This window comes from Nuphar pumila, chromosome 6, assembly GCF_984573655.1.
Source record: "Nuphar pumila chromosome 6, dmNupPumi1.hap1.1, whole genome shotgun sequence".
In the NCBI taxonomy this organism is placed as follows: domain Eukaryota; kingdom Viridiplantae; phylum Streptophyta; class Magnoliopsida; order Nymphaeales; family Nymphaeaceae; genus Nuphar; species Nuphar pumila.
Window position 1 is genome coordinate 6,921,253 of NC_143254.1, and position 21,820 is coordinate 6,943,072.

At 35.3% G+C, this 21,820-nt stretch overlaps 1 protein-coding gene across 1 annotated transcript; it reads right to left on the bottom strand.

Moving 5' to 3' along the window:
* Positions 1 to 11,774: 11,774 nt before the first annotated feature.
* LOC149833788 (uncharacterized) lies at positions 11,775 to 14,628 on the bottom strand. Its single transcript, XM_090009217.1, has 2 exons — positions 14,461 to 14,628; positions 11,775 to 12,323 (listed from the first exon to the last, which is right to left on the bottom strand). Exons 1-2 carry the CDS (start codon positions 14,626 to 14,628, stop codon positions 11,775 to 11,777), a joined length of 717 nt encoding a protein of 238 aa, XP_089865343.1.
* Between the last annotated feature and the right edge of the window lie 7,192 nt (positions 14,629 to 21,820).

Genomic DNA, 21,820 nt, shown 5'->3' on the forward strand with positions numbered 1-21,820 from the left:
AAACCTGAAAGGGCATGGTTTGAGGGTATCCTTCAAATTCCTTTGGTTGTATGATCCAAGTGTGGTCCTTGGCATTTTAGAAGATGTAGTTCTTCGTGTGGCTAATGCATTCTTCCTTTCATTTTCAGCTAATGATAGGCTATATTGTAGGCCAAGACACTATGGCGAATTGGTTGGGTCACACATATATAGATTTTATGCCAATGATTATTGAAAATTAAACTAGATTATGGTTATGTTAAGCTGCATTAAGCTTGAAATCTTCTATTTATGTCACTTTAATAGCATTTCTTAATTTCTTGTACCAAAATGTATATAAAGATGTTAAATGCCTAACTTCTCCAATTTCAAGGATTCTTTATATGTAGCAACCAACTTTGTTAGTTGTATCCAAACTTAAATAACAAAGAAATATGAATAGATGTTGAGGATGATGATGATGATATAAAATTAATGTTATTTAATGGCGTGGTTTAGTTGAAAGTATGCAAAGTTAATGAATGAGTAGTTAAACATGAAATAATTGATCAATGAAATGATATGAATCATGTGGAAAATGTGCATCTATCTCAGATACCATGTATCGATTTGAGTAATTTATCGATTATCTGACTGTTATAAATACTGAACGATATTGATGTTGTATATAATCAACAGATCACTGCAAAGGATATGTAACCATGTGAAAAAAAAGTGTTAATGATCTTCATCGCAATAATTTGAATGACATGCAGCCTTTCCAGGCATATGACAATGCTAAATACAAGTAATAATTTTGATGTAATTTATGGTTGAGATGTAGGTGTGATGACAAATGTGATATTTTGATGGTTAATCTTAAATATTGAAAATGCATCAATTATATATACATGAAAGCAAATGAACTAATAAATATAATGAATTTTGATGTAGTTAGTGCAACTGAATAGTCAACTAGTGATACCAGCGAACATGTTGATAATGTAGAATCGAATGATATCGTTTATGATGAGTATATCATGTCGATAGGAGATGATGAAAACATTGATGACATTGGGCAAATAAGGGTGGGTGAAAGTGATGCACCAATAGCATTGGAAAATGTGAACCCTTGGTTCTCATTTAATGGGTTCTTATACAATAAAGGGCAATTGGAAATGATTGAAACAAAGACATCTGATTTGTAAGAGCAATTGCGTAATGAAAGGCTTAATTATTGTGAACAATTCCAATAGTTATCAACGAACTCAAACGATCAAAAATTTGCTTTGAGCAAAAGGTTTAATGATATCCAACACTACCACAAATTTTTTAAAAATTATGTGATTAAGAATAACTATAAATCAAAATTCTTAAGAGGTGCAATAACAAAGTCAATGTCGTACACACGAGGAAGAACACTTGTATGGTTGTTAATTGCCCTTGAAAAATCCATTACATAAAGATATACATAACAGGTTTCTTTTAAGTGAATAGGTATGATAGCAAGCATACATATGGTGGATCATTGAGCAACCTGTAGTGGAGAAAGTGCCTTCTAAGTAAATTTTAATTGTTATTCACAAATGAATGCACGATAACCCGAAGATAACTTCAAGACAAACCATGAATGACATTAGTCGTGAATAAGGTATGGAGGTCACTTACAAACAATCATGGCGTGGACAAGAACACACTAAGACTGCATTATATGGTTAATTCGAACAATCATTTAAGATGCTTCCTACTTAATTAGATCATCTAATGAATGCTAACTAAGACCGGTCATAAATATCGATTTAAGTAGATGTTCTTATCCTTCTAGCCAAGTATCAATGAGTTTTTGAAATGATGTCCTCTAGGTCTTGTAGTAGATAGCATATTTCTAAAAGTAAGATATACGAGTATATTATTGTTGGCTCATAGTATTGATCCTTGTGGTGAGATATTTTTGGTGGCATTTGTAGTTGTTGATAAGGAGTCCAAAGATTCATGAGCATGATTTTTAAAGGTATTAAAGCACATATCCATATACTTCAATGAGTTTAAAGAGAAATAAGTATTGACAGTTATCTCAGATAGGCTTCCAAGTTTAAAGTATATTGTCCCCCACAAATGACCTATATGTCATTCAATTTTGCATAAAGCATTTAATGAAGAATTTTTTTAAGAAACTTTGTTCACCACTTAGTGCACTTTGGTGGAGTGCAGTTCGAGCAGTCATGAAACAATAATGTAATTATTTTCTTGACAAAGTTAAGGAACAAAACACAAATGGCTATAATTATATTTTCATAGACATGGATCCAATACATTGAACTAATTGTCACTTTCAAGTGAAAAGATATAACTGCTTAACATCTAATATAGCAAGGAACTTTAATTCATGGATTCTCGTCATACGTGACAAACCCCTAATTTCACTTATTGAAAAGCTTTGTCTCATGCTAATGAAATTGTTTAAGAAAAGAAAGATTATGGGATAACATATGACAAGCGTTATAGTGCCAAGGTCAAAGAAAAGTTATAGAAATTGAAGAAAAAAGCACAACAAATATATGTGCAAGTAGTGCATTGCCTCCAACAATGATACGAAGCCTGTGACCGATCTCATGGTTACAATGTTGATCTTCGAAGGTGCTTGTGTTCTTGTAAAGAGTGACATGTTAGCATGATTCATTGCGAATATACAACCATATGTATTTTATATGAGGGCAACCTACTAGAGGATTATTGCGATAAGTGATTTAAAGTTGAATCATATCGAACTACATATAATCAATACTCATTTTTTTAATGCAGATAATGTCACACACATCGCTCCACCTAGTCTTATAGTGTCTATCCACAAAAAATGGTTCACAAAATAGGGCGACCTAAGGTTAACAGATGGAGAACAGAACACATGGATGTGCCATACAAGTGCAGTGTATGAGGTGATGTTGGCTACAATAGGTAGCACCACAAATAATAGTATGTATATATATACAGTGTTATTTAATGAATTGCTTTTTAATGTGTATATCTAGTGTTTTTTAATTAATTACTTATTTATGTGTATATCTCGGTAGTTAGATATGGTCATACATGTTCTTTAAAAAAAGGATTCAAAGGGCGCCAAGTTTTGAAGAGCAATGAACAATTACATGAGGTAAGCAATATCCTGAATCATTTGTATATATTTGATGTTAATCATATATAATTAATTTTGTTGTTAAAAACAGTTTAATAAGAAAGAAAAACTATATAAGAGAATACTCCAGAGCCGAAAGAGTTTGAGTTTGACAGAAAAACTCTCTTGGCAAGTGACATAAGTGTTAGTTTTGCATGTTATATTATTAATTTGCATATAATTTTTTTTGTTCTTTTGTTACCATACTGGATTTACTATGTAACATTTAACATGATTCGTAGAAAGACTTCTAGTGATTCACAACGAGAACAAGGAAAGAGACAACTTGTAGAAGACCCTTTAATTTACCTTGTATTTCTCTATGAGTTATAAAAGTGATGTTTATATTATTTTACTACTGATTAATAAAAACTAACTGATAAACCTTGTCTGTTTACAATAAATGATCACAACTAAAGGATAGCGAGGTAGGGGAAACTGACTGCTTGAAGAGCAATGACTTGCCATATCATTTTCATGATGCTGATAAGGTATATTTTTACACAACTTTGCATACTTATAAATAAATTTTCACATACACGATAATGCTACACTAGATTTATGTTGCGACTCTTAATTCATTTCAACTGGAGCAACAAGCACTAGCTTCTTTGGGAAATGGACATGAAGAAAAAGAACTTTAGGCTGTATAATTCCATGTCGAACACATATTTAGCAGGTAAAAACCTTAAACAAATAGTATGATAACATAACTTACTCAATAGTATACTCATTTTTTTGTGTATGTTTGTTATCTTTTTTTCGTGCATATGTGTTGAAGGTTTCAACTGTTTTAAAGATTAGATGATGCAGATGATGGAGAGTATTCCTCAACAAGAGAATGAATAATTACTTTGTATTTGTTTGTTAACTCATTTTCTGCATGTACATATTTTTTACTTGATATTTTTCATTTTATAGGTATGACTATAGTAAATTTATTATACAATATATGCAACACTTGGGCAAAAACGAAGATTGAACTTCATGAAGGTATGTGTTTGCATGTCAGTTATTCACTAGTTTGAAATGTTCATTGTAGTTAGTTGTTTGCAAATAAAAGGTTATTTTTAGGAAGATATCATAGATATAAGGAATCATATGATCAAGTTCTATAAGCACATGAAGAAAAGAGCTTCCAAGGGTGCAAAAGACAATGAAAAAGCAAAGATATTGGCTAGAGAGATGTCAGAAAAAGTCTGTCCAGCTAGCTGAGTTGTGGACAAATGCACCTTTATAATAGATCACGTTAAATTTATATTTGTAATTCGATAAATCAACTTAAACTTTGTAATCGAATTGATCAAGTTAAACTTTGACTATTACTTTGTAATAAAGCCCATGTATTGAATGCAACTTTGTAATTGTTAAACTTCGAGTTATCTAATTTTGGACAAACCAACTCTATTTAGTTATATGTTAATCATATTGACTTGTCTATACATAAACAATTTTGCAAAACTTTCTAATTTTTGCCGATCAGTTGGATTTTTTAAAATATATTTCGCGAGACTTCAGAATGTATATGCGAACAAGTATGATTTGAGAAATTCACAAAAAATAAGAAATATTACACGTTGGTCATAGTTTTGCAAATATTTAAGTACGGTATTTGCAATATTTGGAGATTCACAAATAACTTCATGCGAGAGCGTATAATATATACGAAAAAGTAAGCTATTTACGAAATTAGTAGTAAGTGTTTCACACATAAATTTATACTATTTGATGAAGTATATGCAAAACAATAAGATATTTGCGTGAGCTCTTTCATAAATATTTTTATGAAAAAAAATTTATTATATGAAAAATAATCAGATATTTGAGTGGTGGTTTCAATTTCACCAAAAATTCATAAATAAATTTATACATTGTTCGTGAGGTATAAATTCACATAAAAAAATATGTGATTCTGTATTTAAGTGAAAGTTGGACCTAGCCGATGGGCAATATAATTTTATCCCAAAAGGACCTCAATTTGCAGTTGTGAAGGATAAAAGGGTCCTAACATTTTTGAATATTTGCGATTTTAGACATCAAAAAAATATAAAAAATTATAGGGTTTTTAGGAAATCAGCTCAAATTACCTGTACAGTATAATTACTTTTTGATATAATAAGGGGTTTGGAAGTTTTAATTTTTTCCCTCTTCTTTGGTGGTTTTACTGCGTGGTTTGTTTGGAGAGGAACCTCAACATGTTTTAGACCTTTTTGTGAGGTTAGTAGTTTCCTTAGCTTTATTTTCCATAGTTGTGTTGAGATTGTTTTCTTTGTATTATTTGATTGTTTTTCATTTCATTTTCATGAGATTCTCTAAATCAAGTTTGAGATTGCATATATGTTTTGTTAAATATGTGGGGGCTAATTTTAGGTTAGCAGGTTATCCAATTGTATTTTCTTGGCTTCTAATTGTATTTTTTTTGCAAAATTAATACTATTTTAAGAGCTTATTTTCAAGATAAATATTATTTGCATGAAATATTAAACTTATGTTCATGGTTATATATTTACTTTTTTTTTATATTAGTTTTGTCCATGAGCGAGCCATATTACTAGTTTTATTTAGAGGAGATAACCATGTCTAACATTGGAAAATTTCTTCAAAAATTCTAAAATATATTATGCTTTAAAATAAAAAAAACAACAAATATCATTTTTCTTATTCCGAAAAAAAATGCTTCAACTTGACAAAATCTCATAACAAACCAAATTAGAAAGATGTACAACTAACTAAATTTTTTATATTTTTACTCGAAGAAACCAACTTCGTGATCATAAACCTAATTGTGCTGGCTCTACCTGTCGTACTTACGGCTGCTGTCCTGTCAACGTAATAAGATATCATGCCACCAACCATGAAGCTGACTTGATGGCTTTGTATACAAGAAAAGTCATCAAATCACCAAGCTGGAAAGCAAGAAAAGCCGCCAACAAACACCAAGTGCCACTGAGTCGTCAAATAACAGCAGTCTTGCAATGCCCAAACTAGTTGTTCAGGCATTTCTCATGCCCTTTATCAAGCTAGTGCTCAAGAGTACTAAAAAGGTGTGCAAACTAAAAAGGACTAAAAATTGAGATGCTAAATGTGAGCTCCAAGAAATATGTCTACGGTCTTCAAAGAGAAGGACCTCAAGATGCACTTTGTCTACAATTTTTATCTCCATCTTGTTGGCTCTTTATCAATAGGACAAGTAAGCATCATCTAATGTAATCATCATTTCATCAGGAGTGATTTCTTATTACTTAGAATCTTCGATGTAATTCTTTCCATCTTGAGAGTTAATACATAACTTTATTTTTTTTTCACAAAAAAAACTCATCTAAGTTACTTGAGAAATGCATACCATCTTATATATAAACATATTTTTTATTACATTATAGATGAGACAATATTAGTACATGGTCAACATGAGACAAAATATTTGGTTGCATCAAATTGTGATTTGAAATCTCATGTAAAAGAGGGAATGAATCTCATTTGCATAACTAACTAAACATCATGTGATTTGGAATATCATGCAAATGAGATAATAAATCTCATTTGTACATATAACAAAACATATGATTTGGAATCTCATGCAAAATAAGAAATGAAATGTGATGGAATAAGTTAATTGAATTAATATGACTTCAAATCACATGAGATATAGCCAAACATACCCTAGTAATCAAGCCAAATATGTTGCAAGATACTCATGCACCCAAAACCCGAAACAAATCCCACCCTCACAAGAGCATATCAGGTCTCAAGGGCCTTGAATAGGAAACTAATGAGTTGTGGAGCTTGATTCAAAGTTTTTTACCCTTGTAGAAAGGGGGGTTCAGGGGCTCCCCCCGACACGGTCAGTGGGCGGGGGTCCAGGGGGCGAGTCGTGGGGGGCAGCGCCCCCCAAAAGAATTTTTTTGAGGGGCTTATGTTTGAGACCCGATTTTTTATGGATTAGACCTGATTCATTTAGGTTTAAGGTTGTCGCCCTTGCTTTGTATAAATACTTTCTTTTCTTTCTCTCTTGTAATAGTCGAAGAAGAGCAATAAAGTTTTTTCTCTCTCAGATTTGAGAAGAGGTTTTTCCACTTAAATGTTTGTGACTTTGCTGTGTTTAGTTTGATTGTTCTTATTTATTGTTTTCTTCTGTTGTTTCTTGCTTGCGATTTTCCTAACAGAAACAGTATGATGCACTTTAGATGCCATCCATCAAGAAAATAATCAGTCACAAGAATGTTTGATGCCGTTCACTTCTTTGAAGAACAACAATAACAACTGAAAAATGGACCATTGAAATTTGTATCCAGAACAAGATGTTGGTACATTTGAGTGTCGTCTATTTTCTTGATGGATGGCATCCAAGGTGCCTTGAACAGTCTTCTGTTCAAGGTCCCTTTTATTTATTCCGCTCTCCTCCCTCACTGCGTTTAACTTTGATAGGTCTCCCATTGACATCCGCAGACTTCCTTCATTCCTTAGATGCACCAGATTCTTCTTGCGAAACATTACAAGTCATATATACTCTTAAATGGTCCACCGATTTTTGCAAGTACAAACAGTATATTAAGGGAGAGTATTTTGTTTTAACAAAATTGCTAAACAAAAAGCAACTGTCACAATGACACAAGTCAGACACGCCATGACACATCCATGGACACGTACACATTAATTTAATATTTTAATATACTTTTATTACTTTTGAATAATATTTTAGTAAAGATATATTTTATATATTAAAACATAAAAAAATTACTAATTAAAATATTCAAAAAGCTGTGTCTCCGTATCTTATTTTTGAAAAAATTTTGAACGCACGTATCAGGTTGTATCCATATCTTTGTGACATAGAAAAACAATTATTATAGTTCTAACCAAACTGAGCTTAGGAGTGGTTCTCCAGGTTTCATGCTCCTTTTCTCGGAGTCACCTTACACCCCCCCCCCCCCCCCACCACCACCACCACCACCACCACTTTTGCCTTCGGGGTTTGTGATGTCAACATAATTTTTGCCTTGCATGAGCCACCAAACATGGTTAAGTGTAATGTGGTGGAATTGCATGTCAGAGAATTGACATGCTTCTCTAAAATGCCTATACATTAGGAAGTGGGTTAGATTTGTTTCAACGTGACCTGGGCTTGCTATAGCTGCTGTCGGAGGGCTTGTGTGTCCACTTGCACTTGATGTGTATGGTCCAACATGACTTGGATGCGTGTTGCGATCTCAATCAAACACTTTTGTAACTAGTGTGTTGGGTTCTTTCTTGGCGGATTGACCAATGAAAGAGGGATTTATAGTTTAAAAGTATAGAGGAACAATGATCATTCACTCCTGATACCAATTATTATGTTTCTAATGGGCCAACAGTGAGTCTAGGTTAGGTCGGGCAGATAAAAAATATGATCAGGTTCAAAACAAGTTCTTAGTTTTGAGAAACTTTAGGAGAAATCATCTTTTTCCTAAAGTCTGTCAAAATCCAATGGATCATGTTTTGAACCTGACAATGTTTTTAATCTACCCGACATAACCCAGACCTAGGTTCAAATCTAGGTCACCATAGGCCCATTAGGAACCTAATAGAGGGGTACTTTCAACCAACGATTAGGATTAATCCACGTTCTCACCTGGATGTAGACGGATCCTAGTCATCAGATGCATCAGTTGGATGGGTATGATCAACGTGTGATATGATCTGTATCATATGTGTAAGGATAATATTTTTTATAATTTTAAACAACCACCATTAAGGGTGATGACAGTTTTGGAGGAGTAATGGACACGTGGGGTTTGGAGGAGGATGAGTACCTTGCAAGGTAATTGGCGGGATTTCTCCTCTCCCTTTTATAATTAAGGTGGGTGGGTACCAAACCCATCATGGTGTACCTGGACCCACCAAAATAACAAATTGTCTAGTTCAAGCTTTGTTACGTCACACAAATGAAATATCAAATTCAAAAGTTTACTTTTACTAAAAATAGATGTAAGGCGCCAGGGTTGGCTCGAATATCTGGTAAAAAGGTAGGATTGGGCCGGGTACCCTGCAAAAAATCATAATCTAAACCCGGCCTGCATATTGCTCGGGTCAGGTTTGGGTTGGCTGAAATATTATTTACATCGACAACTTTTATGCCCATACCCCAAAATTCGAGTTCAGGTCGGGTTGAATACCCCATACAAATTAACTTGACCTATTGACAGCCCTATTTATACTGATGACTCGTACAGAATTTAAACATCAAGACTCCATCTGCCAAATGTGAAATTCTAGGCATACTTAGTTTTTTAAGACAAGCCTTTTTTTTTTTTATAGTCTAGCTGGGGTTAGGCATTTTATTAAGAAAAGTGGTAAAGGAACTCTGCAAAGTCATTTTTATGACATTTCATATGGGAGCAACAACCATCATCTGTTCAAACCAATTGCTGAGTCTTAAATTTTCATCAGATAGGAGCAAGGATAGACCAAGATTCTCCTTGTTAAGGGAGAACCGAAAACTGTGATTCTTGGGTACTTTTTATACCAAGTTGTTCAACAATTCCAGTTTTATAGTTGTATATTCCTAGTGATAAAGTCACTGAAAGAGAAAAGCGTCTGAGCCTATTTGAGGAATCTAGATAAACTGTTAGTGAGAAGGCAAAGAAAGCCATAAACTCAAGAATGATAATCTTGTTGCATTTTAGGGCATGTTTGTTTATACCCCTGTTAGAATCATTCTCTCAAGTTTTTAAGAGTGATTCTTAAGAGATCCATTTTTTCATGTCATTGCAAACGTGAGAAAATAGTTCCCTGGTGGTTGCGTGAGAGTGATTCATTTTAGAGAATGATTCCCCAACTCCCTGAGAAAGGCAATCAAGGCCATGATTCCCTTTGTCAAAGAGAAAGATTCGCTTGCTAAGAAAGCAATCTTTAAGAAGAAAAAAGCTTTTTAATGTAAACCATCTTTAAGAAAGCAATCTTCTTTACGAAAAGATGGCACTAATGCTTCTTTAGTCTCCCACACGATTTTGATATCATTTTCAAATCCTAGTGCACTACTTGTAGAAAACCTTGAAAAATGATTAGTTTATTCTGTCCAAGTCTTCCTAGTTTAATATTATATATCAAGGTTATGTGGACAAGCACATGACTATCTTAGATCTTCTCACTGAGCTGCATCATTACCACAGCGTTATTCTTGGCTCCCTCGGTTACTGAAATATGCAAGAACTAGGAAACACGCCTCTATTTCATCATCATCACCATCGAGCCTTGTCCAACATTCATATGGGACATGCCACACTTTCTTTTTCTAACAGTTTTGGTTCTCCCTTGGGTGAGGCCTCTCATCTTCTTTCTTTTTTTTGAGCTTATTCAACTTTCTCTTCTTTGGAGCCTATAAAAAAACTCTCTTCTTTGGAAATTACTGAAATTTGGGATCCTTATTTTCTATTCATGTTGATGTTGTGAATTCACACTCTATGTGTGGTTGTCACTCACGTAAATCATAACCAAATTCATGGATTCCATCACTTTGAACTTTTGTCCTCACATGGAAATACTGGCTTATATATAAATTTGGTCATTTTACTTGTTTAGTTATCCTCGTGAAAAAGTGACAAAAGAAGGGTAGAACTGAAAAAAAAAAACATTAAGTGACCCAGTTTTTGGTGAGGGTTCCTCGACCTAAAAAAAATAAAAGAAAAAGAAAAAACCTTAATTATCATGGTCCACTTGTTAGCAAATACACTATTGTTTTTTTAAAGAAGTAAATACACTATTGCTAATTAGTGACATTTTATAAATGAAATCCTGCAAATTTAAAAAAAAAAAAATTGATGGGACAACTATATAAATATGTAGCAGAAGTTCCATTGGAATTGCATATTCTGCCCTATTTTGTCTGTCGGATTGGTGGGAAAAAAGATCAGGTGCAATTACATTGTACATTTTAATTGTGCTGCTGGACCTACCATCTGCTGTTGGCCCCACAGCTAACAAGCTGTATAAGAAAGATGGAGCGGTGCCCAGGTGCAGCAGCACATAAAAAATGTGTAATGTGATTGCACCTGATATGGCCCCGGTTTGGTGTGCTTGCCACAGTCTAAAGTGGCGATGAATGATGATATACCTAAGTCTTTATTGCAAGGTATAAGCTCATTGTCAATCGGCACAGATCCAACGATTGGTACTCAGGCTACACAAAATATAGAAAATCGTTATTCTGCGATCTTCTGTGTTTAACATAGAAATTGATGCACGAAAAAAAAGTTTTGTGGCCTGATTTTTTTTTTGAATTTATAACCCCAAAAAATGGCTCTCGGCACGAAGACCTGATCGTGCTGGCCCCATACCTACATAAAACTCTGAGGCTAGGCCCCCTACCCTGGGGCTGGCCCGATTACTTTGTAAAGTACTCGGCCCGATCACCTTACCATGCCTCATTGTCAATGAGTCCAATATGGCATGCTTAAGATACTAGGATCTTAATGTAGAGAGAGAGAGAGAGATTTAAGTTCGGATCCACTAGCAATATTTTATTGTTGAAAAAACAACTATTGTTCACGAGTCCATTGTGGCTTTTTGGTACAGATCATAAAGCACCCAACAAGAATTTTGCATTCAAGGATGTCACGGGTAAATTAACAAACAGTGCTTCCAAATCATCAAGCCATCCACTCTTCTCCTACGCATTTGCAAAAGTGCTCTTTCCCCCATTCTCCACCATCACTCCCCCTTCTTCCTTTCCTCTTCTATAGACAGTGTCAAGATTGTAAAGCACAGGTATCATGGCTATGGAGCACAAGAAAACCAAGACAGGCCCAAAGATCCATAGCAGGAGAGGCAAAGCAGCATAGAACAGCCTATTCCCCACAGTGTTAAGCATGGTTCCCTTCTCTAAGAGCTCACCCACATACTCTGGGCTCACAACTGAGGTCTGGTACTGTGGGGTGTTTATGAGGAAGTTCACTTGGTTGATGAACCTTATGGAGAGTGAGTAGCATAGGAAGGCAAAGAGGAAGATAAGAAGCAAAATCACATATTTGAGTGCCACCATGAACTCCCCATGGGCGCCGAACACTGAGTCGTACAGCGGTTTCTTTACACTGTATGTACTGCTTATAACTGCAGCGAGCCCGCAACAGAGCAGGACAGATGTCGTCGCCATTAGTGTCGCGCCCATGATCATGTTTCGAAGAGTTTGCACTGCTAAGATGCCCTTCTTCTCATTGTCCTGCATGAAGAAGAAAAAAGGATCTATCATGATATAAAATTATGAGATGGCTGTAGTGGACTCAGCTCAGCTTCAGTCTACAACCACATAAGACCCTGCAATTAGAATAATTGGTTTTGATTCATCAACAACTTGAGACAGTCCGAGACCAACAGAGTTGCTGCCCATTTGGTCACTGAGGGTACCGAGCATCAACTTGTGCTGACTCAGTGAGTTGGTCCATACTCAGGTAGTCAATGACAGTCTGAAGTCAGATTGACCTTCCTTTTTACCTTGATTTAGATTCACCGTTAAGAAATTTTCTGATACTTGGTCAATTTATAAGTCAGATCGACTTGCTTACTCTAAGTGACCTGGTCTGTGCAACTCCCAGCCTGGTTTTGAACCAAGTCAGATCACTAGATAGAATGGTGGCATCGGTTAACATCTAACATAGTTTGTGGTCAATTTTGGGATTCAAAGAAACCGAAAAAAGAAAGAGTCTCCTTAATTTTCTGTGGGTTGGCAAGTGTTTTGTGCTGTGGCAAAAGCCTTTTTTCTTTATGAGTGCAAACATACTGTGATGTCTCCTCGTGTTGCACCCCTTTTAAAATTCCTAAAAAAAAGCAAACAACAAAAAGATACTGTGATGTCTCATGCAACGTTCTGTTGAGATGGGAAAGCTGCCATGCATCATGTTTTGTCCAGCACCTGGGAAGGTGATCTCAGTTCTCATGTCATAGAAATTTGACACTTTTATATACTGAGGAAAATGATGCTACACAATTCATTTTCTCAAGAACCCAAGCATATCTTGCACAACTTTCCATTTATTTTTGAAACTTCACCTTGCATGCTTTGTGAAGTTTCTAACTTATCCATCAAGATGTGAACTCTAGGATATGATAGGCTGGTCATAGACAAACTTTTTTTTCTCTTCTTCTTCTTCTTCTTCTTCTGATAGGCAAGGCGGGGGTGGAATTCGAATTGGAGACCTCTTGGTTATGATAGTTCCCCTTAACCATCCATCTATCTCATTCGACCCCATGAAAAGGTGCTTATATTCATGTAATTAATGTTGTATACTGAAGGGAGCCAACCTATACCCCTCAGATCTAATGTAACCAATTAATATTGGGCAAGTGCGCCACGAAATTGTGATTACAGATTCCAACTGTTTCTTATCATCTTTCATGTCTAAAAGACGTTCGCCACGAAATTGGTCTTCAGAAACTACAGCAAATTCTGGTTCTTCTTCGATAATTGGAGGCATTGTGCCATCCTATAAATTAAAAAAAGGCACTTGTTTTTATCAAAAGATAGAGAAAGTTTATATATTAAAATTTTCTTTCAAAAAAAAAGTTTATACATTAAAAAAGTGGTTAAATTTGTCTTCCAAGTTTCCATCTTAAAAAAAAAAAATTGTCTTCCAAGTTGAGAAACAATCTGAAAGTTAAAGATGTTGATTTGTGATTAAATTACTCGAGTTTAGAATGCGGTTGATTTTAAACCGATAAAGAAACAAGCACATGTAGTTCATTTTAGAACGAGCAAATCCTTTTAGGGTTTGAACCTTACGTTATAATGAATAACAGTGACACCCACGAAAGTAACGATCAAGATCAATAGTAAATAACATGAAGAATCATATGCCATGTCAAATGTAACAAGCAAAACGAAGTGCTTGCTCATCTTTAAATGTTTGATTTACAGTTCAGTTGACCCTCATCAGTTGAGTCACTTTGATGATGCTATCTCATATTAAAATATGCAATAGCTTCAAATTTCACGCCTGAGAGAGAGAGAGAGAGAGAGTAAATACTTAAGAAATCATGTTATGATTCATGCTGAGAAGAAAACATTCTGTAGATTTTAACCTATAGGAGCAATAGAACTGTAAAGGAAAGAAGAGGTGAATAAGCTTACTGCAGGAGGTGTTCTCATGATTATTAAACAATTGGAGACATGTACCTATCCTGTTTCCTTGAGATGATAAAATTCTATATATTAGATGATTACTAGCCTGGGTCCCGGAAGAGATCCTGGGGAGGGAGTTAGGCGATAGTTAATCATATCAATAAACTCTTAATTTTTTAGAACAATGTTTTGCCTGGTGAAGAACAAGAAGGATGAGAAAGAAAGTCAAAAATGCATATACCTTCATCATTGTAGCTACCCAGAGACGGCAGCCAGCCGCATTGATGCCTATGATTGTTTGCAATGGTTGAGTCCTCACCTTGTACCAAAGCCAGCAATGGTATGCAAGGGTGAGAAAAAGCGCTAGGGGAACCAAGATCAAATCCAAGTAGCTCTTCCTCCACCCCATCTCTCTCTCTCTCGTTTTCTAGGTCCAGCACCAGTTACCTTGTAATGCTGGTGCATTGTTTAGAGCTATTTATGCAGGTTCAATGCATTGTACATGGACACAATTTTGGTCTCACATGGCTTTTGTCTAAATCACTAAATTGCCCCCAATATTCCAAGAATCATACCGATTCAGAGTCCAGATCGAGTGCAATATGATTGCACAAATTTTTGTGCATTAAGTACCTGATTGCCTTCCATCAGGCTTTTAGGCCCCACAACTAAAAGACCGTCCCAAAGATGGAGGGTGATCATGTGCTTAATGCACAAATATTTGTGCAATCATATTGCACCTGAAATCTTCACACCTATGCACCAAATTCCTTCCAATACCCTCTCTTAAAGAAGAAATGTACCCATCTTTTTGCCCCTTATAGTGGACTTGTTTAAACTAGAAACTTGGTCAACTGGTTATAAAAGATTCAAGCACCCACTCAAATACACAGGAACAGATAGGGTTCAATATGAACCTAATTCCATGATCAAAGTCCCTTATGCACTCTCTCATCCTTTTTTATTTATTATAATTGCTTTTTATATACAACACTTCAACCACAATGGTACTTTACATATTTTGGACTCTGGTTACCATCTTTTCAGTCATTCTTAGGTGGTGCCATATTAGGTGAGGTTAGATTACACATTTCAGTTGATGTTCTATCTTTGGTAGGACTCTTATCACCAAATAGGTCACCCACATTTTATGATAGGTGATTTGGTTACTCAGGTAAGTCAATTTCTCCTTTATCCTTCTTTCTTCTAATAGCCTCCCTCAAGCTCAAGGTTCTTTGACTAACATTGAGCTTGTTACATAAATCTTTGAATCTTGGACTTGGCAATGACTTAATCAAAATATCTGCCAACTGATCTTTAGATGATATATACTTTACTTATATTTCTTTTTTGGCCAGTTTGTCTCTCACAAAGTGCAGGTCGATCTCTATATGCTTGCTTTGATTGTGATACATTAGATAAGATGCTAAATAAGATCCTCCAATATTATTGCACCATATAATGGGGTACTTGCTTAACTGAACTCCTAGTTCTAGAAGCGAGTTTTGTATCCACATAATTTCTTTTGTAGAATTAGCCAGCACCCTATATTTTGTTTCAGTACTCGACCTAAACACTGCTTGTGTGAGCTCCAAGATATCATGTTAGGTCCAAAAAGTATTGCATATCGCCCTATAGATTTTTTTGTCATCTCATTCAGCCCAATCAACATATGTGTAAATTGGCAGAACTGGATCATACATTTTCTTTAACTAGAGACCATGATCTAATGTACTTTAAAGATATCTATGAATTCTTTTAACTGTTGATTAATGGAGATCAATTGAAGTATGCATAAACTGACACTACAAACGATATATTAGGCCTGGTCATAGTAACATATTGAAGTGCTCCTACTATACTCCTATACAAAGTAGGGTTTTTAAAGACAGGCCTGATTACTGGACAAAACAAGAGATGTGGCCATGGGCATGAAAATAGGTTTTGCACCTTCCATAGACACACATAAAAGCAGATCCATAATATATATTTTCTCTAGGATAAAGACTCTTTTTGAAAATTTTGCTTCAATACCAAGAAAATAATAAAGGGATCCCCAAGTGTTTTATTGCAAATTCACAACCAAGTTTGTCAATCAAGGTTTGAACCTACTTTTCAAAACTTTTGGTGATTATTATATCATTTACATAAATCATGATCATCACCACAAAATGAGACATTTTCAAATTAAACAATGAAGTATATGTTTTAGCCCTTTGAAAACCCATTGTTTGAAAAAATGAGCTTATTCTAGAGTACTAAGCTCTTAGAGCCTTTTTAAGGCTATAAAGATCCTTTCTTAACTTATACACAAGATTTGGACACTCAGGGTCTTACATATACACATCTTCTGATAGAACACCATATAAAAAGATATTATGCACATCCAATTCCCCAATAGTCTATTTTTTTGAAATTGCTATAGTCAACACGGTTCGAATAGTTGTGAGTTTAACTACATGACTAAAACTTTTAAAATAATCCATGCCTTCCAATTGACCGTAACCTTTAGCTACTAGCCATGCTTTATATCATTCAAGAGTACTGTTAGCTCTTCTTTTAATTTTGAAAATCCATTTGCAGCCCACAACATGTTATGCATGTTTAGTTGGGACTAATGACCATGTTTGATTCTTGATAAGAGCATCACACTCTGCACACAAGTTATAATTTTGACATGTTTCATTGAAACTAACATGTTCACTATCTTGGAGGGTCGTGACTAAATAGACCATAGGTATGGAATATTTGGAAGTAGTTATATTATAAACTTTTGGTTTTTAAGTTCTATCCTGGTATCTAGTGATCATATGATGAGTTTTAGTAATTTGAGGAATAGAACCTAAAACTTCTGAGCTAGTTGAACTAGGTGGAGTAGTGTCATGATGACTCTGGTTCCTGAAATTGACATGATCAATATTAGGACTATTATCAGTTGCTAGGTCTTGAATAGTTTCTTGACCACACACCAAGGATCATGGTAGTCAACAGGCAGAGTATGGGTTGGGGGAGAGGTTATCTACACATGGTTTAGGGCTTCTTGAGTCTCTTGGGTTTTTGAAAAATAAGGTTCACTAATAGTTTTGAAAGAAAAATTGCTCTCATAAAAAATAACATGTCCTGAAATACTTGAAAGGCATTTGATTTTCTTTTGATTAGATAGATCCAAATGTATTTCAAGTAGGCATCCAAAAAGGTTATATAATACCGAAAACCATTTGCACTTATCACAGGAGCAGGTCCCCACACATCAGAATATATAATCTCTAAAGGATTAAGAATCACATTAGAGAACTTTCTAAAGGGTAAACTATGAGCTTTACCATTTTGACAGGCCTTACCCACACCATAATCTATATTCTTATAAAAAGGTAAATCATAAAAGTCAAAAGTCTTTTGAACCACTTTCAATGTAGGATGACCCAAACATTGATTTCACTTCTCCACTGGCATTTGTTCTTTAAGATGTGCTTATTTATTATGTGATTCAAGATTCAATTTATAAAGCCCATTTTCACTTGTTTTTTACAGGAGCACCTTCCCTATACGTTGATCCTTAACAAAACAATCATGAGGGTGAAATTCAAACATGACATTATTATTAGAAGAAAATTTTTGAATTGATAAAAGGTTTCTGACAATCTTATTCCATGCAAAATATTTTTAAGTAAAAAACCATTCTGAAGACTAGTGAAACCAATATTTTTTTATATCCAAACATGTTCAATCACCAATCTTTACTGCATCTAGACCTTGATATTCAACATAAAAAAAAAGATTATTGATGTCATTGGTCACATGATGGGTAGCCCCTTAGTCGGGAAACCAACTCTCATCGTTATAGCCGATCTCTAACCCAAATTGGCCTACATGCTATACTTGTAGAGACATGTTCTTTCCAGGCAAAATATTAGTATACTGATGACATGTTTTTGCTATATGCTCTGGCTTCTCACATATTTGGTAGATTAGTCTTTCTGATCTTTCACCTTGGTTATTATTTCTATCATTAAACCTACCTCCACCACAAATTCGACCTCTAGGCTGATTTGACCCATGCTAGTTGTGGCCACCACGATTCCTATTGTTATTATCAAAGTATTGCTTGGATACATTATTGACAGCAAGGGCAATATGATCTGATTTGAATTCTTCATCATCATTAAAACATGCTTATTTGATCAAGAGGAGACCATAAAGCTGATTTAAAGAAATTGGATTTTGACGTGTTACAATAGACGTCTTGAAAGCCGAATATTCAGCTGGAAGACCCTTGAGTATCTGCATAACTGTATCTTCTTCGGTAATGACTTTTTCAACAATAGCAAGTTGGTGGACTATGGCCCTAGCTCTTTGAAAGAAGTCATCAATGGATTTTCACCCTTTCTTAAGATCATGAAAGTGCAATTTTAAATGCATGACTCTTGATCTTGAATGAGGAGCATATGACTGCTTAAGGGCATTCTAGACATCATATGAGGATGTCATGCCTATGACCTGACTATGCACAATTTTTGACAGAGACGATAACAATTATCTCAATAAAAGCCGATCTCGTTTCAACCATTCAACATATTATAGGTTCATTTCACTTGACCCTTCTTTGAACTTAGATGGGGCAGGCTTACTGCCATCAATAAACCCCATCAAATCAAATAATTGGTAATAAGGATGAGAATAAACTGAGATTCTCATAGATGGTAGTTTTCACCATTAAGCTTTATGATAAAAAAATGGTGAAGACAAATAGGGCCCTGAAACAAAGGAAAATAAGATTAACTCATATCAAATGCAACACCAGATGAAGATGATGATGAATCTGAAGATGCAATCTCCATCAACTTGGCTCTGATACCATAAAAGATTCCAAGCACCCACACAAACACACAAGACACAAAGATTAATGTGGTTCGGTTCAATATGAACCTATGTCCATGATCGAAGTCCGTCAGGCACTCTCATCCTTTTTCATTCACTATAATATGCTTTTTATACACGACTTCTACTACAATGGTAGTTTGCATATTTTGGACTCTGGTTACTATCTGTGTACTCCTTAGGTGGTGCCATATCAGGTGAGGTTAGATTACCCAGGACTCTTATCACCAAATAAGTCACCCACATATGATGGTAGGTGATTTGGTGAATCAGGTAAGTCGATCTCCCTTTATCCATTCAATAGTTTACTGGGTCTTGTGTCAAGGTGAAGGCCCAGATAGAAGTCTTGGATGCACCCACAATGAAGATAAAAGAAGTTTGATGTTTTGAAAGAATGTGAGCCGTCTACTTTTCAACCGTTGATGCCCATCTGAAAATTAAATAGCATCAACAGTTTTTGTGGGGCCTATCTATGTGAAAACCAGTATTCTCAATGGGTTTTTGGTGTTCATCGTGAAGATGGACGACATCCAAGACTCCATGGACAGAAAACTGTCCAACATACCTTGGACTTATCCTCTCAGTATTATTATCGGTCAGTGTGCCAGTGCCTACAACTGCATCAAGATCATGTTGGAAATTTATTGGGCTTTTGGAACTAGAGGAAGTAGAGTAGGCATGTAAGGGAAGTCTTCATCTTGAAATCTTCAAACAGTGAGATGACGGACCTTCCAGCCAGGGATTCAGGCTCAAAGGCTAAAATAGTTGTTTCAGATTCGGATGGTCAAGGAACAAAATTAAGTCCAGATTGGACTCCCGGGCTGTAAATTCTTTTGTTTTTCTGTCAATCTCCTCAACTTTTATCAATAAACAGGTAGGGGTCTGCCTAACCCCAGCTTTCGTTGTCGAAAAAAAGTCATCTTAAAAAGAAACCCTAATAAGAACCACCATACTGGTTACCTAGGTGATCAGTGGGGTCGTGTCAAGGTGAAGGCCCAGAATTGAACCCCACTGGTGCATGAGGGACTGCCATTGCTTTATCACAATTGGGTCACGTAAGGTTGAGTGATTGTGTTCTTGACGCGTGTCCTCGACGTAGGGAAACAGGTCCATTAAGTGATCCAGTTCTTGGTGAGGGAATTGTCCTTCTTCATTAAGAAATACCCTAATAAAAAAAAAAGAAAAGATCTTGAGGCCACAAATGAGCCTAGAAGAACCTGTAATAAGATATTGTCAGACTGCTATGATCCACAGTTCATGAATCTCTCTGCCAAGGGGCCAAATTCTTCAAGTTCCATTGTATTTGTATTTGTATTGTAAAAACAAATTTAATGTATTGGTTAAAATTAGTCTCTCTCTCATGCAGGGGTTTCGTTGGTCTTAAAGGGTTGAAGGGCACTTCCTTGATTTTGAAAAAGCAAGGAACGATTTAGTGATAAAATAAGGTGATAAGATCTATAGTGAGAATCTGACTTGGAGTCCCTAATAATTTAAAGAGGCATTGGGAGGGAAAAGTGAGATAATGGTAGGTGACAGGCCAAGGTGGCCAACAACACATACACACGCACACCCTCAGGCCATCCGCATGGACTCCCACGTTAAAGTGGGAACTCCGGTTTCCTCCGCGTGCACGTCGCAACATGCCAAAATTAGTTTTCAACAATTTTCCCCATGAAAATTGCCAAGCATTGTGGTTGACACAGGCAGTTTCTGGCCCTGAGGAGACGAGAAAAAATACCCGTTTTTATATAAATAACACCCCTTTCATCTTTTTACAAAACCAGGGTGTGAATAATGGCTTCTGATTAGGTTCTTTGAGATCATACTTTTTTTTATTAAATAAGCGTTGGGATTAGAGAACCCTTGGTTATGATAGTGTGACCTAACCACTCAGCTGTTTTATTCCAACTCAAAACCATAAACTGTTTTGAACATATAGCGAATAGAAAATTGTAAGATTAGGTAATGTCCACTAGGGTTGCACAACGAGCAAGCTCGGTTCGAACTAGTTCGGGCAGATAAACGAGCCGAGCTTGATCAGGCAATCAAGCTCGGTGGAGTTCGATTAGCCCGATTAAGCTCGGTTTGTGTAGTTATATAATGCACGTAAAATAGCATATATACAAATGGCTTTGCAAAGACGGGTAAGGTGTTAGCTTTTTACGTAGTTCGAAACCCACTGTTTTCAGTGCAGTTCAATTTTTTTACAAATAAATTTCATGATTAGAGAGAGAGACCAATGGATTAGGGAATATCAGAGACGGGGTTAAATGGAGGCAAAATTTCTAGTAACAAGGTCTTTTTATCTGAAAAAGGTTTATCTCAAAATTTATATGGACAAATAAATCATTTTAATAAATAACCAGCTAATTTAGGTGTAATTTGCTTAACCAAAGTAAAACCTTTGGGGGGGCAATTGAAAATCCTCAAAAAAAAGTTTGGTGTGCATATGAATTAGACAAAAATGTTTGGTGGGTATTTGAATTTTTTTATTAAAAGTAGGCTGACTATGCACTCATTTTATATAAAATATAAACGTTATAACATATCTCTAATTGTAGTCAATGTAATTATGTATTCTACAAAATAAATAAATTACTAATTCTTACTAGTTATCATAATATTAGCAAAGTGGTAGAGTTTGCATGATCTTAGAATATTCTTCATGCATATTGTCAATATTTATACGTTTTCTCTAACATGCCACACACACACACACACAC

What these genes read in the sequence shown, in the direction of transcription:
- LOC149833788 (XM_090009217.1), bottom strand. Translation starts at nt 14,628, where the DNA reads ATGGGGTGGAGGAAGAGCTACTTGGATTTGATCTTGGTTCCCCTAGCG. An exon ending in GGGTAGCTACAATGATGAAG is followed by an intron (nt 12,324 to 14,460) that starts GTATATGCATTT and finishes TTCTTCATGCAG; the next exon opens with GACAATGAGAAGAAGGGCAT.